Source organism: Diadema antillarum, unplaced genomic scaffold, assembly GCF_040938485.1.
Source record: "Diadema antillarum isolate AM-2024a unplaced genomic scaffold, OU_Dant_1.0 seq00000965_RagTag, whole genome shotgun sequence".
Classification (NCBI taxonomy): domain Eukaryota; kingdom Metazoa; phylum Echinodermata; class Echinoidea; order Diadematoida; family Diadematidae; genus Diadema; species Diadema antillarum.
Genome location: NW_027271811.1, coordinates 411,024 through 425,654, shown reverse-complemented (window position 1 = coordinate 425,654; position 14,631 = coordinate 411,024). Strand labels below are relative to the sequence as shown.

Below are 14,631 nucleotides of genomic sequence, written 5' to 3'. Positions count from 1 at the left end.
CTATTGGTCGTGACAAATGGGGGCACGTCCGGGAGTAATCTGTTTTGTCAACCAGTTACGTGTGGAAAGTGACTAGCCAGAAGTATAATCTACACAAAGGTATTTGTACTGCAGTTCAATTCAACTGGCTACGTCATAGCTCTCTTCCATTGGTCGTGGCATAGACAAATAAGGCGCTTAAGCTCAACGCTAGGGCACTCAGAGAGAGAGAGAGAGAGAGAGCAGACCTCCGTCAAGCAGCCGTGATTAAAATATCACCATTACGTAGGCAGTAGCTTCAACGCAAACATAGAATTTCAGTGTATATGGACATCTCATTATCCACTGTTGAACTATTGGGAGAGTAAGCTTATTTCATGTCGATTATGATCCCATATCCTTTGTCCTTTGAACTCATGACACCAATTTTATTTTTTTTTCTTTCCTTCTTTATTACATACACACCCTGCAAGTTTTGTGAAAATCTGATTATTCGTTGTTGAATTATTGGGAGATTAAACAAATGTTTCTAATGATCCTATGACCTTTAAACTTTGGCATCGTGAACCAAATATTCAATAGTTTCTCTTGTAATTCATTACAAAACACCCGACATGTTTGTTAAAAACCCGATAATCCGTTTTTGAGTTATTGTATTATCATGTAATGTCCTTTAAGACCCTATGACCTTTGACCTCGTCCACAACTCCCAACCTTAATAATTTCTTACCTCAACATGAACACACCCTGCTAGTTTGGTGAAAATTTGTTAATCTATTCTCAAGTTATCTTGTGAACAAACAGACAAACATACACGCAGACAGGCAGAATTGAATTAAATTGACTAAATTAATCAAACAAGCGTACGGAACCGTAGCCTATGCAAACAGTGAATGGTCACGAGTGCGATGGTACAAGATTTCGCACGAGGTGAAAGACAGAGGCGCGCTATTCAACGAGGCATAACCGAGTTGAACAGTGCGCCTCATCTTTCACCGGGTGCGAATCCTTGTTCCATTGCACGAGCAAAGACCATATCTTTGTTTTATACGACACCTCGAACGTCAACAGATTTGGTCCGCACAGATTCTTAAATTTAGTACGGAAATGGCAACCATTTTCCGTGAAAGACGAATGAGTAGCCACACAGTCGCAGTCACCGTGACAAGTTGTTTGCAAAAATGAGTGAGAAAAGTACGCACTTGTAAGCTCGCTTGTAATTGTTGAGTGCGCGCTACAAATGTTTGTTTATTGTGACTTCACAGCCGTGCAATGGAACAAGAACTTCGAGTCAATCTTGGAGTCAATGGAAATGGGTGACGTCAGCCATGCGCTATCCATTTTTGTTCAAACAAAAATAATTGCACGGCTGACAGCCAGAGCGTGCAATGGAACTTTTCACTAAATGTCATGTGATGGGCAATCGATCCATCGGATAGCTACATTCTAAAATACGTGTTGTATAAAAAAAAAAATCAATAACCTTCCCCAACTGTATAGGTTTCACGTACTGGCGGAGGTAAAAAAGGTTCTACGAACGCAACGCTTCGTAACATTAGTTGATAGATGGGGCTGTTCATCCTGTCGAGGCGTTGTGATCGTTGTGTCGAGCTTGTGATCTTTATAGTCGGGCTTACTGTAATTTATTTGATTGCGAGTTCATAGGCCTTGATCGCTTAAAGCTATAAGCGTCTATCTCGTAAGCTGCATACAGGTTTACGGAGGAGAACATTAGTATTATAGCATTGCTTTGCTAGGTTTCATTTTTTTTGTTTTATTTCTCTATTTTGAAACATATTCGCTTCGTGTAAATTTCCCATCTCTAAATCACAAAATACTGTCATGCGCACTGATTTATTGAAAGGTGAAACTGTGGGTCCATGGTTAACAAGTGGACCGGAATTATATTAATGATGGAAGAATCTTGCCAGAATTTGAGATTTGCATGACTTTGATATAGCAACAACTGAAATACACAAATTTATCATAGCTCCTTAGAGAACTCATGCGACTAAACATAAATACAAAAGCAAGTTTCCCCATTGTACAATCATAGCCAAATTCTGCGTAACCTGAGCGCCGTCCAATCCATGGTGGCTTTTTTTTTCATTTTCCCTTCCCTCCCCATCTTTCTTTTTGTTGCCCCATCTCTCTCTCTCTCTCCCTCTCTCTCTCTCTTATTCTCCATCTTCCCACACCTTAACCTATATTTCTCTGTATCTCCAGTTGGTACTATAATTATGTGCATGCCTTTTACCCCTTTACCGATTCAAGAGGTATATACCTCCTTGCCTTTAACAATCTCACCAGCTCTGCACTCCCATCTGTAACTCTCCGACCTACACCGGACTATTTACCTTATTCTTTGTTATCAAAGGAAGTGAAACATATGTTTAGGCAAAAAATGAAATAAACTTTGAATTGAATTGAATTGAATTGAATTGAATTGAATTAATACTGATATTGCTCTCAAAATAATGTTATAATTTTGTGCTGTGGGACTTTGTCAGCGGGGCAAAAAGTTTCTGCATGTCCAAAATGTAACAAATTTAAATGCATATTTTATATCAATATACAATATATGTCTATGCACACACACATTTGTATGTTTCGTTAACTCGACAGAGAAAGTGAGAGATAGAGGAAGGCAGATGGACAAAGATATGGCAGAGAAGCTAAAGTATTCACAATCTATTATGTATTTTACACTAAAAGACCTCAACATCAAAAAGAGAGAAACTGTTGAAATGGCTGTTGGCCCGACATTAAAGTTAGATTGCAAAGTGAATGTACACATTATGACGATGCGCCAGACAGACCTGAGGATAGAAGTTATAGACAAAACCAAAACTGGATGCATAATGTCTATAAAGAATATTACAATGTAATATACACGTATGTACAACATGCATTGCTTTCGGAATTTCTCCAAATTCTCTCCAATCTTTCCTCCACTTCTCCACAACTGTTACCATGCACATTCAAACAATTTTCGGAATAGGGTTGGCACATAGACTACAAGTACAGACCCAATGACGTGAACTTTGCCAAATACGATGTGAAACATTAATGACTCAGACATGGTAGTTACCATTTCCTTGCGACAGTTCTCAACAAAAAATAAATAAAGTGCTTTAATGTGTTCATTTTGTAATACTTGGCTTATATTTATTCAAAGTTTTGAATAATGTTCAGTACTTTCACGGCGTATCGTAAAGCTTTTGCTAAGGGAGCCTTCTAGAAGTCATTATAATAGTTGAACATTTATCATGAATACGACTTCAGAGGAAACAAATAATTCTCAAAAAAGAAAATTGTCATTGTCAGCAAATATTGCAAAAAGTTGCATAACTTGCCGAGTTAGAATTAACACCTTGTTCATTTTTTGACGTGTACTTGAATGTTATCGATGAGCGTATGCTTTGGCAAACATAATTATCTTATTTTGCTACCATGTCTACCTTCCCATTTTATTCCAGCAGGCTAAGGCTTGTTATGGTTTTCGAATAAGCCCAGGTGGACCGCAATAAGATCCATTCAATCGAGTCAACCTTTTCACCCTCCTCTACTGGGTCTTTAATCAGCGATGTTTTTATCTTGATTTGTTTCAACATCAAGAACGAGATAGCCAGTTTCATCCACCTCACATTTTGTTTCAACATCAAGAACCAGATAGCCAGTTTCATCCACCTCACATTCTTGTCTTGACCTGCTTACGTAGCTAGATTGAGAATAAAACGGATCATTCAGGTCTAAGGCCGAAAGCCCGATATCATCATTACCATCAATATCCCTCTGGTGATATTGAGCTTCAGGAATGGATGGGGATTGGTCTACAGTGCAGGGAATTTCCTGATAGATTGACGATTGAAGGTTTCCAGAGGTACTAGCGTCACCTGTAGCAGCTCCTAGCCGACTTGATAATTCTACGCTGTTTGGATTATCGTAGGATGGGACATCGTCGCTGTCAAAAGCTTTCATCGTAGCTCGACTTGTTTGAGGTTGACAACTCGTAACTTCGGGCAGATTGACATTAAAAAGCATGTAGCCATGTTCATCCGTGTCCTCTTCATCTGTACTGGCATCCCTGGATTGAGCAAATGTAATGCTCATCGGCTTCTTCACAGAACCTGACATGTCCATGTAAGGTTCTGTCTCGTTAGCTGCTTTCTCAGAAACGCCTTTATCATCTTGGTGTATGACGTCATAGAAGGGTCGTGAACTGGTGTCCGCTGAACTTGTAGCATCTCTCTCTCTGCTCGCCTCCGTTTCATAACCATGGCTCTTTAAAGATAAAATTAAGAATTAAAGAAAGACTTGAAAAAGTCCAGAGTTGACAATCCTCATAAAGACACGAGTATCTTTTCGGACATACAGTGACAGAGAATGGAAAATGAAGAATAACTATCTATATAGGTTTGCCGATTTTTTTACCTGGGCCTGCATAGTGCGTCTTGATATCGGGATATCCACATCCTGATGTGAAATGCAATATCGTTGCGTTATCTATACATAAACGTAACTTGAAGCGAAGGGTTGAATTATTATTGCATGTTTTAAACTTGGCAAGTGTGGAAAGTCTGGAATCTAAAAGGCATTTCACCACTACCTGCGATGTGTTCTGGAAGATGTGACGCGCGTAGTCTGGTGAGGTTGTGACGTTGCCGAATTCGTTGCCTGGAACTTGAGGCACAGAGCGACCCACTGCATAGGGATCAATACCAGTGTCTTCTGACGTCACACGGTCTCTTGTGTCAGGTATTAAGTTGGTTGAAGTGTCTACATGATCTATTTGCAATCGCCCTCTATCAGAGTCATCATTCGACTGACTTGAAGTTGCCATAGACCTATATAAACATCTATTATTGAACGAATGGGGCAAAGTAACAGAAATTAAAATGCATTGTTCAATTCATTGTAAAATATATTATTGTACTTCAACTTCCTGAACAATGATAGGTAAAACATAATTAAAGGGTAAACATGGCTTACATTTTACTTAAACGTTCCCTTCTGTATATCTTAGCACAAATAAAAGGTAACGAAATGGCAGCTTATTTGTTTTAAAAGTGCCACGTATAAAGATCCAACATTTTGTGACTTTCACTTTGCAATACTTTCATCAGCTATTGCCTTCATTATTTGTCAGCGTTGGAGATATACGTAGAAGTATGCCTGAACTTGATACTGTATGATATTGAGTGCATGATCATTTATCTATACAAAGTATAGAGATGCTAATGCACTGTTTCTTGAAAATACATATTTACATATTGATAAAAATGGGAAAAAAGGAAATACGATTTTTTTTTTTCAAAGTCTCACCTTTTCCTGACAATGGCCAGAACGATTAGCAGTGTGATAGTACCAAGTAGCAGTACTAACGATATTACAACCGACAAGTGAGCTGTTTCATAGAGAGAGATAATGAAATTGCGTTAAGGCAGCAGAAATTCACGAAGATCTTTCACTGAAATGTCGTGGCAGCAAGCAAAACTTTACTTCGTTTTTAGGGGAGCGTCTGCTGTATTCTTCACACTAAAATAACAAAAACAACATAAACAAACAAACAAAAAACAAAACAAAAAAGAGGAAATTACAATTCTTTAAAGACTCGATAGTTCAGAGATATCACGGAGTGGGGAGGCTGGTCCGTCTCGGATACTTCGTCGCTGCGAAGTCCAGTTGGAAAAGAGGCTGGAAACCAGACTAATAATGTATGTAAGTACACAAACAGCCGGAAGAATCTTGATAGTTTTATAATCTGTACAGTGACAAGCGTACGCTTCAATGCCCAATATTCGCTGACCTGTGCTCGATTTGTGGTTTTTGAATGTACCACGGGAGGCAGCGAACGAATCGGGCCACCCTTGAATCCACATGCTACTGGGTCTTTAATTGGTAATATGTGGTGAAAATGAGTGGTCTAAAATAAAAACAGTAATAATGGTAGATGGCGTAATTACATTGCGCAGCTGACACACTATACCGCGTATTACAAAATAGTAGTCATGACATACACAATTCAAACCTAAGTGCCATTATTCAGAACATTATAATGCATACTCAAATATCGATGAATATCATTTGGTGGTTATGTGTGCGTGTATGTTTTTGTGTATGTGTTTTTTGAAGTTGCCCAGACAACATGAATTAAGCAAATACAAGGTACACACACATGCACGCACACACACACACACACACACACACACACCCACAGAGTATTGTACAGTAAACAAATCTTCCTTGTATAATACTCTTATATTTTAATGCTGTCTGTTTAGTTAAAGTCGTATCCGTTTCAATAAATATATTCTGTTTATTACTTCCTTTGATATTTTTCCAATATGCTGATCCCAATTTAAATGTTCATCAATATCAACGCCAAGATATGTATATTATGTATAACTCCTCTAATTTTACTTTATTAAATATACACAATAAAATACTTTATACATTTTAGTCGTTTTTGGTACCAAGATATAAACATTCACATTTATTTACATTAAGTACGAGTTTATTCTCTTTAAGCCAGTGATTTACTGCTTCCAAATCCTTGTTGAAATTATCGACCACAGATTCAGCATCTTTATGTGTAGTGAATATATACATGTGCCGTCAGCATTCAGAGACATGATACATTCATTAATGCATACAGCTAGGTCGTTGGCGCATATAACAAATAACAGAGGACCGAAGGTGTGTTACGGCACATTTTGGTAAATTGCCAAAATGAGCCGTAACTATGTTGCGGCACATTTGGTAACTGCACATTTTGGTAAATTTACCAAAATGTGCAGGGCTTTGACGGCACATTTTGGTAACTTTCTGCTCCTCCACAATCATCACAAACACAAATTGTAAGTGAAGTTGGTTTTTGTCGCCACCGAATGAGTTCGGCAGCCTAAAGGCCGTGTTTGCTTGTTTTTTTCTTTGTTTGTTTGTTTGTTTATTCCATCTGAGTCCGATTTATCCGCAGCCAAATTTTGAGCAGCACCTCGCAGGCAACTCCCACGCAGGTACTTCGCAGTCCCCGTATGCGGTCAGCGCGGCCAAGATAATGACATTCTGTCATTTCTGTTGGTTGGAATTCTGCCATTCCTTCAGATGAATTTCTGAGTTGTCAGTCCCCACGCGCCTGACACGCAGGTCACACAAAATACCCGCAAGAAGATCATAAGTAGCACGCAACCAGCAAATAAGACACATAGGCACAACTTGCGCAAATCCTTGTCCGCCCTCAGAAATTGTCCAGTATGCTGGAAAATCCTCACAAGCAACAACCCGCGTAGCTTGCACGGAAAGGTGTGACAAGGCCTTAACATGGTTACGGGTAAAAAGGATTTGCATGCGCACCTCCGGGCGACTACGGGTGAGATACGTAGGTGCTAGATACTGTTACGTGCAGGTCATCTGCGGGGACCGCTGGGCAGTAAAAATTGTTCTTCGCAAGTCGCATGCAAGGCTTGCGAGTAGGGATTTTTTTTCAGCACGCAGGAAAATTAAAATTTTCTGCGGGCGGACAAGAATGTTTACGAGTTTCGTACTTGTGTCTTATTTGCTAGACGCGTGCTACTTACGTTCTACTTGCGTGTATTCCGTTTGACCTGCGTGAGAACTTTGAAACCGATCCGTTTTCTGTTACGAGCGACTTACGGGTACTGAGAAGTACCTGCGTTGGAGTTGTCTGCAAGGTGCTGCCGGTAAGGGTCTCCAACCGGTTGTCTGTGTGTACCCCCGCAACTCACTCGGAACATATTTTGAACATGCTCAAGACTTTGTCATACTGTATCTGGGGAAGTTTGACTTGCGGGGAAGCAAATTTGCTACCCGGAGCTCTCCGCAGTTTGTCCGCACCTGACAGTACCAAGTACCACGTATCTCGCCTGTATTTGCCCGGATGTGAGCACGCAAGTCCGATTTACCCGCAACTAAGTTTACAGCGTGACCAAAACTTTTTCCGGGTGAGTCGTGGGAATTGCCCGCAGAGGTACACGCAGAACGTCAGTAGGAGGCCCTTAGCGGCAGCACCTCGCAGGCAACTCCCATGCATGTATTTCGCAGTCCCCGTATGCGGCCAAATTAATGACATTCTGTGGTACTTCTTCCATTCCTTCAGAGGAATTTCTTCACCGAGTTGTCAGTCCCACGCACCTGGCACGCAGGTCACACAGCATATCCGCACGAAAAGCAATCGCAATAGCTGACTCGAGCCTTCATCTCGGGTGAGCTAAATAAGTGTCTTGCCTGTCTTTACTGCTGCAGCAGGACCATCACCTTAACTCCTTGACCGTATTATAAATCTCAAGCCCATCCATGGGTTTTTAGTTCAGTTACCAAAATGTGCAGATTGTCCAAAATGTGCAGGCAAATCCACTTTAAAGGGATCGTACAGTTTTGGTTGAGACCTAATTTCAGGTTTCTAACATTTTTTTTGAGATAATGACAAACCTCTTAAGAAATATGAAAGAGCATGTAATTCCATGACGAATTCAACGTTTATTTGATGAAAATTGGTTTTGAAATGGCTGAGATATCCAAAGAAGAGCGATTCTAATAAAGTGTTGGACCCACACTTTATTACGATCGCTTTGTTTTACTTTGTTTTTGGATGTTTCAGTCATTCCAAACCCGATTCTCATCAAATAAACTTTGAATTCCTCTTAAAATAGTATGCTCTGTACTATATCATAAGTGCTTTCTTGGTATCTCGCAAAAAATTTAAAGCCCAATTCTCATCTCCACCAATACTGTACTATCCCTTTAAACTGCACATTTTGGTAACAGTTGATCTCGTCAGTAATAGGTGCACTATCGGCACATTTTGGCAAACTACCAAAATGTGCAGTTACCAAAATGTGCCGTCACATACTGACGGCACATTTTGGTAACTTGCACATTTTGGTAATTTACCAAAATGTGCCGTAACAAGGTGCTCCCTTGTGGAACGCCACACCCAATAACTCTCTCTCTCTCTCTCTCTCTCTCTCTCTCTCTCTTTGGGGATTTTACACCATTCACAACAGTATACTGAACGCAATTGGACAAATTGTGCTCTACCCATTGCAATGCATTACCGACAGGTGACATCCAGTCTTTTCAGTTTGGATAACAATACCACGTGGTCAACAGTGTCGAAAGCCTTTTTGAGGTCCAATGTTACTACCCTAACTAGATTACCTCGATCAAGCTTGTCTAGCCATTCCTCTGTTACTTTTAACAAGGCAGTGGTAGTCGAGTTGTTAGGGCAAAAACCAGACTGTTGATCGCAGAGAAGATGATGACTGGTCAAATAATCATATAGTTGGGTAAATATTATCTTTTCAAAAATCTTAGCAAAACAGGTAAAGTACTGATTGGTTTTAACTTCCAATTACCATTTTATTCCCACCTATAAAGACAGGTGTAATTTTAGCAACTTTCAGTACATCTCGAACAGAGGCTTGCTCATTGACATATTCCATATAATATGTGAGAGGTTTGACGATTAAATGAGCAATTGGTTTGTTTCCGTATACCTGCTGTTACACAATTTTTTGCCTTTTTATATCGGGCCCAGTTTTGTGACAGCTTTGCGTTTCAACTTGTTACGACCTCTGATGAGCTGTAGCACATGATCATTAATCCATGGAGATTCTTTTTTCTTTGAATACGTCAACGTTTCAGGGGAGCATTACCGTCTATTACTTTCAAAAGTTCTCTTTAAAAGCAGAGAACGCAGTACTAACATCGGTAGCATCATAAACACAATCCCAGCGCAATTTACTTATATCTTCTGCATATTTAACAATCTCTACTTTTTAAATGTTTCTGCTAACATTATACCTATGTGAGTATTCTTTGCGCATTTTTTTTTTACCCCATGTACAGAAAACCATATAATGGTCACTTATTGAGACCGAAATAACATCTACTTTTCCGACTTTATCCAGGTTATTAACCACAGTCAACGTTGTGATTCGACAGTCAACGATCTCCCTTTTGGTTTTGAGATGTTATTATCACTTTGTATTTTAGGTTCGTTTGATTTCATATCATCATATCCTGGTAATTTGGCTAAGTGGCATCGAGTACATATCCAATCAATATCACCTAGAAAGACACCATCACTTTCACCACAACAGTCTAAGTGACACCATTCACGACATTTAACACAAAATGTGCATTTTGATTATTTGTGACCTTCTCTAATACAGAGTATACATGTACAGCTAAGTCCCATCCAATCTATTTCCCTTGCTCCTTTGAGTAATGTTGATTCTCACCTCGAATCAATCCAGTCTCTCGAAATCTTTGTAGTTTCTGATGGGGATCTTTCTGTCGTGTGATCCAGGGAGAGACAGCAACGCCGTGATTTTCCCATTGTTTGTCTAAATTCGCTTTGCTGTTGATATCTGCTTTGCAGCGTTGATCAGTTCCCGTCGATGCTTAGTCAGGTCTTCTTGGATGAAGTTTCTTGTACCACGAAGTCTGGCCTTGACGTCGAACACTGCTCGCTTGGTGCTGTACGTGTGGAACTCGACAATGAGTGGTTTGGGCGCTTCAGTAGATCTCGCTCCCAGTCTCGACTTCGTTGTGATCCTGTGACTCCGTGCAATATCTGACGGGCCAAGCTCGATGCCAAGGTGCTCTTTCACAACACCACGAACTATTTCAACTGTGTTCTAATTTTGCTTTTATTCCGTAGGTGACCTGAGGGACTCTCGCCTACTGTACTGTTCCTGCTCTTCCCGTATGTTTTGCACATCAGCAAGGGATTTCTCCAGATCTTTCACCTTTTTTTTGAGTGCAGATACTTCGTTCTCTCTCGCAGAGATATCATGGTTGAGAGCCTGGTTGATGTTTTGCGAAACTCGCTCCATGATGGTGTCGGCTATGAGGGTGACGAGCTTGTTGACAATTGGCTCAGAGGAAATTATTTCTTTTATGTGGTCCCTGATGGCCGCTGTATGCTCATTGTCAGTTTCAATGGCTTTGCTGCTAGCATTGTTCGCCTTGATGGTCGGTTGACCAGCTGTGTTGAGGGAAGAACCACTGCTGCTCTCACTCCTAATTCAGCGGGGAGCATCCCGTGCCCGGCTGAAAGTCTCTCTCTGTCATCGGATTTTCTCTCCATTTCCTTCCTCGTCTGTTTCATTTCCACAGCAAACCAGCTTTTTTTTGCAGCAGCGAGTGTTCTTCACTCCCTTACACAGAGATGTTCAACAGATTAACATTACACAGCCAGCAAAGAAATGAAAAAAAAATGCCAGCGTTTACTAAGGTTAAAACCTGAATGACCAGTGCCACCTTATACAGTCACAAAACAAACATAGCACCAGTGACACCTTATACACTCACAAAGCAAACATTCAAACAAACAAACAAACAAACAAACAAACAAACAAACAAAGCACAGAAGTTTGGTGACCTCTGTACAAGTGATAAATGTGATCGCAATATTCATTTCAAATGTAGGGCAGTAGAAGCAAACCAGGCATAATCACAGGCTGTACTTGGACAATGAACAATGCCAGAGTGAAAAAAAAAAAGAATTAATATGCTGAAAGTCGTTTAACTCACCTGAATTATCATGAATGTCTCTTTCTGTTAAAATTTAAAAAGAAATAATTAAGAAATGTTTGCTTGGTTAAGCTCTGTACAAAAATTGACGAGAAAAAAATAAAGAGTTAAAGAACAGTGCACTCCCGTTATTATGAAGACCTTGCGGCCGACAGTTTTCTTTTGTATATCTTTTCTATATCTTGCATAAATTTCACACAAATGCATTACGTTTAAAACACACAAACAATCCATATATTGCGTGATGTTTATTGAATACTCATCAATCTCTAAAAAGAAGTATTAAATGTGATACTATCTCATTGGGTTTTTTTTTCAATTTCAAGTTTCAGAGAGAGCATAAAGATGTCTCTGCTCTCATGCTTAGTTTGAACACATGTCTCGAATATGATGGTTTAGGATCGGTCGCAGTTCATTTTTTCAAAAATGCCTTATTCTCAAAGTTTTCATTCTGGAGGTACGCTATTCCCAAGATTTGTCATTTCTAAGCTTTTGTTAATCCGAAAATGAAATACAATTCTTATTGCAAAGTTTCGTCAGTCCAAAATTGAAAAAAAAAAGTTTAGTTAGTCCGAAGACTCCTTCATTTTAAAATGATAGTGTGAACACTTTTTACTCGTAATAAAGTGACCGTGATAATTATTTCAAAATTAGGGCAGTAGAGGCAAACCAGGCATATTAAGCACCGGCTGTGCATGGACAATGAAAAGGATGTCAGAGTGAAAAATGGGACTTAACATGTTGAAAGTCATTCACCCTCTTAACTCACCTGACAGATAATCATCGACCGATTCATCTCCTTCAAAGAAAAAACAAAAACAGAAAGAATTAAGATAGTTTGAAGATTTCAGTCGAAGGATTCGTTGAATTAACTTCTGCAAAAGAATAGAGGGGAAAGAAATAAACAACAGCGGAACAGTGCACTCCCGTTATACCGAAGTCCTTGGGACCGACAGTTATCTATCGTTGTATCGAAATTTCGTTACAATCGACAAATGCATTATGTTAAAAACACACAAACCATGCCTATATTGCGTGCTGTTTATTGAATACTCATCAAACTCTAAAAAGCAGTATTAAATACGATAATTTCGCATGTATGTTCTTCTTATTTTACATTTAAGAGAGAGCATAAAGTTGTCTGTGCTTTCATTCTTAGTTTGAACACACATTTTCAAATGTGATGGTTTAGGATCTGTTGCAGTTCATTTTTTCAAAAATGCGTTAATTCCAAAGATTCCTCATTTCGGATGCTCATCATTCCGAAGGTACTGTATTCTCAAGATGCATTATTCCGAAGATTAGTTAATCCGAAAATGATATAAGATTCATAATTCCGGAAGTTTCCTAAATCAGAAAAAAAGAAAAGAAAAAGGTTCTTATTCAGAAGACTCGTTAATTTCACACTGACATCAGGTTAGTGATTACGAAAGATTGTTAGCATACCCAGTTTATTTCACTGGGTGCTGTTAGTTATTCCGAAGATTCGATATTCCGAAGCTTCGTTATTCCGAAGGTTCGTTAATCCAAAGCACGCAAATTCCCTATACCTAGAGGTTCGTTAATCCGTAAATGAAAAAGGGTTCGTTAATCCGAGCATTTGTGGCGTTATTCCGAAGGTTGGTTATTCCGAAGATCTGTTCATCCGAAAATGAAATTCGGAAAAACGAACCCTCGGAATAAAGAATCTTCGGACTGAAGAGCCTTTGGAATAACGAGCTGTAACCATTTCACTTTCGGATTTAATTATGAAACATAATCAATTTCCGATTAAACCAACCTCCTAAATATCGGTTATTTATCTCATTTTCAAACAAACTACCTTTCTTCATAATTATAACGAACCTTTCCGGGTGACACGATATTTACTTCTGAAAAAATGATCCGGTCTTATTTTTTCCATGGAATTAGGGTTAGGGTAAGGGTTGTTTTAGGCTTAGGGTATAAAGTTTGAAACGAGGATTATGATTAGGGTTAGGGTTGTTTTTTAGGATGAACTTATGGTTGCTTGAGCATGCAGATATTTGATGGGAACAATTGCCGTAGGAGCAAATGTCATGGACCCTTTTCGGATTGTCGAGCGTAACGACTATCGAATTCGCCGGAATAATGGCAGAAATGAGGTAATAACGAACATAATTTAATCTACAGATTAACGAACAATTATCAACTTTGTGTATCTTGGAATATCGAATATTCGGAATAACGAACTACATTTCATCTCTGATATGTTATAGCAAAAGTAATTCTCCAGGGAAAAGGTGTGCGACACAGTGAATGGAAGTAGAACAAGTCATATTTAAGCACCTTGACTTACATATCAGGTTTTGACGTTGAAGTTGAATCTGAATCTTACATAGAGTGAAAATCTTGTTTAGACTTTCTTTTTGCATAAATACAATTTCATCCACAGTCGTATAGACGGCATTGCACTTACCCTTGTAACACTTCACGTTTACTATGAACTTCACTGGGTTGTTATAAAACGTATACTTTATCTGTACCTTTATCTGATGGGTTAGTGATAAAAAAGGGGGTGATTTGGCGTGCTCGGTGATCGCAATCAGATACGATTTATCTGACAGTTCATCCAGAAATTGAACTCCAATCACTGAGTTACTGGCAGACATAATTTCGGAGATAATCCGACGTCCACGAGGTGCCTGGAAAACCCAACTATCGCCGTTGGCAAGACAAGTTTCATCGTACAATATCTCCTGTAGCAGTGGCATCCCCGAACAGTTTACAGTGAAGTCTGCACGAGATTTGAGGAGTGAAAAATAGAAGTCAACTGGTCAATGTTTGAATAAGAGAGAAGAGTATAAAGTAAATGGCAGATACAGTCGATGCGTGGAAATCTTGCAGGCTGCTCAAGAAAAACAAACCTTTCTATTACAAGAAAAAGTATTTTTTATTTCTATTTTCGATATTTTTCCCTATTTTTCCTCTTCTAAATAATCTTGTTTACAATCCGCTAGCCAAAATGGAATTTGGACTCTATCTTTCTTGTACGTTAAGGACTGCAATGTTGAAGCTATTTATATTTCAATCAAACAGAGTAATAACGTTTCCCTTAATCCAAAAGTCTTT

General features: G+C 39.2%; 1 protein-coding gene across 1 annotated transcript in view; it reads right to left on the bottom strand.

Annotated features, from left to right (window-relative positions):
- Positions 1-12,398, bottom strand: part of LOC139741948 (uncharacterized) — a 29,144-nt gene extending 16,746 nt beyond the window's left edge. The window contains exons 1-5 of the mRNA XM_071652517.1: positions 12,311-12,398; positions 11,542-11,565; positions 5,305-5,386; positions 4,589-4,838; positions 3,762-4,263 (exon numbers count right to left, since the gene is read on the bottom strand). Coding sequence (XP_071508618.1) covers positions 3,762-4,263; positions 4,589-4,822 — 736 coding nt within the window. The 5' untranslated portion in view covers positions 4,823-4,838; positions 5,305-5,386; positions 11,542-11,565; positions 12,311-12,398. The remainder of the gene's footprint in view (positions 1-3,761; positions 4,264-4,588; positions 4,839-5,304; positions 5,387-11,541; positions 11,566-12,310) is intronic.
- Between the last annotated feature and the right edge of the window lie 2,233 nt (positions 12,399-14,631).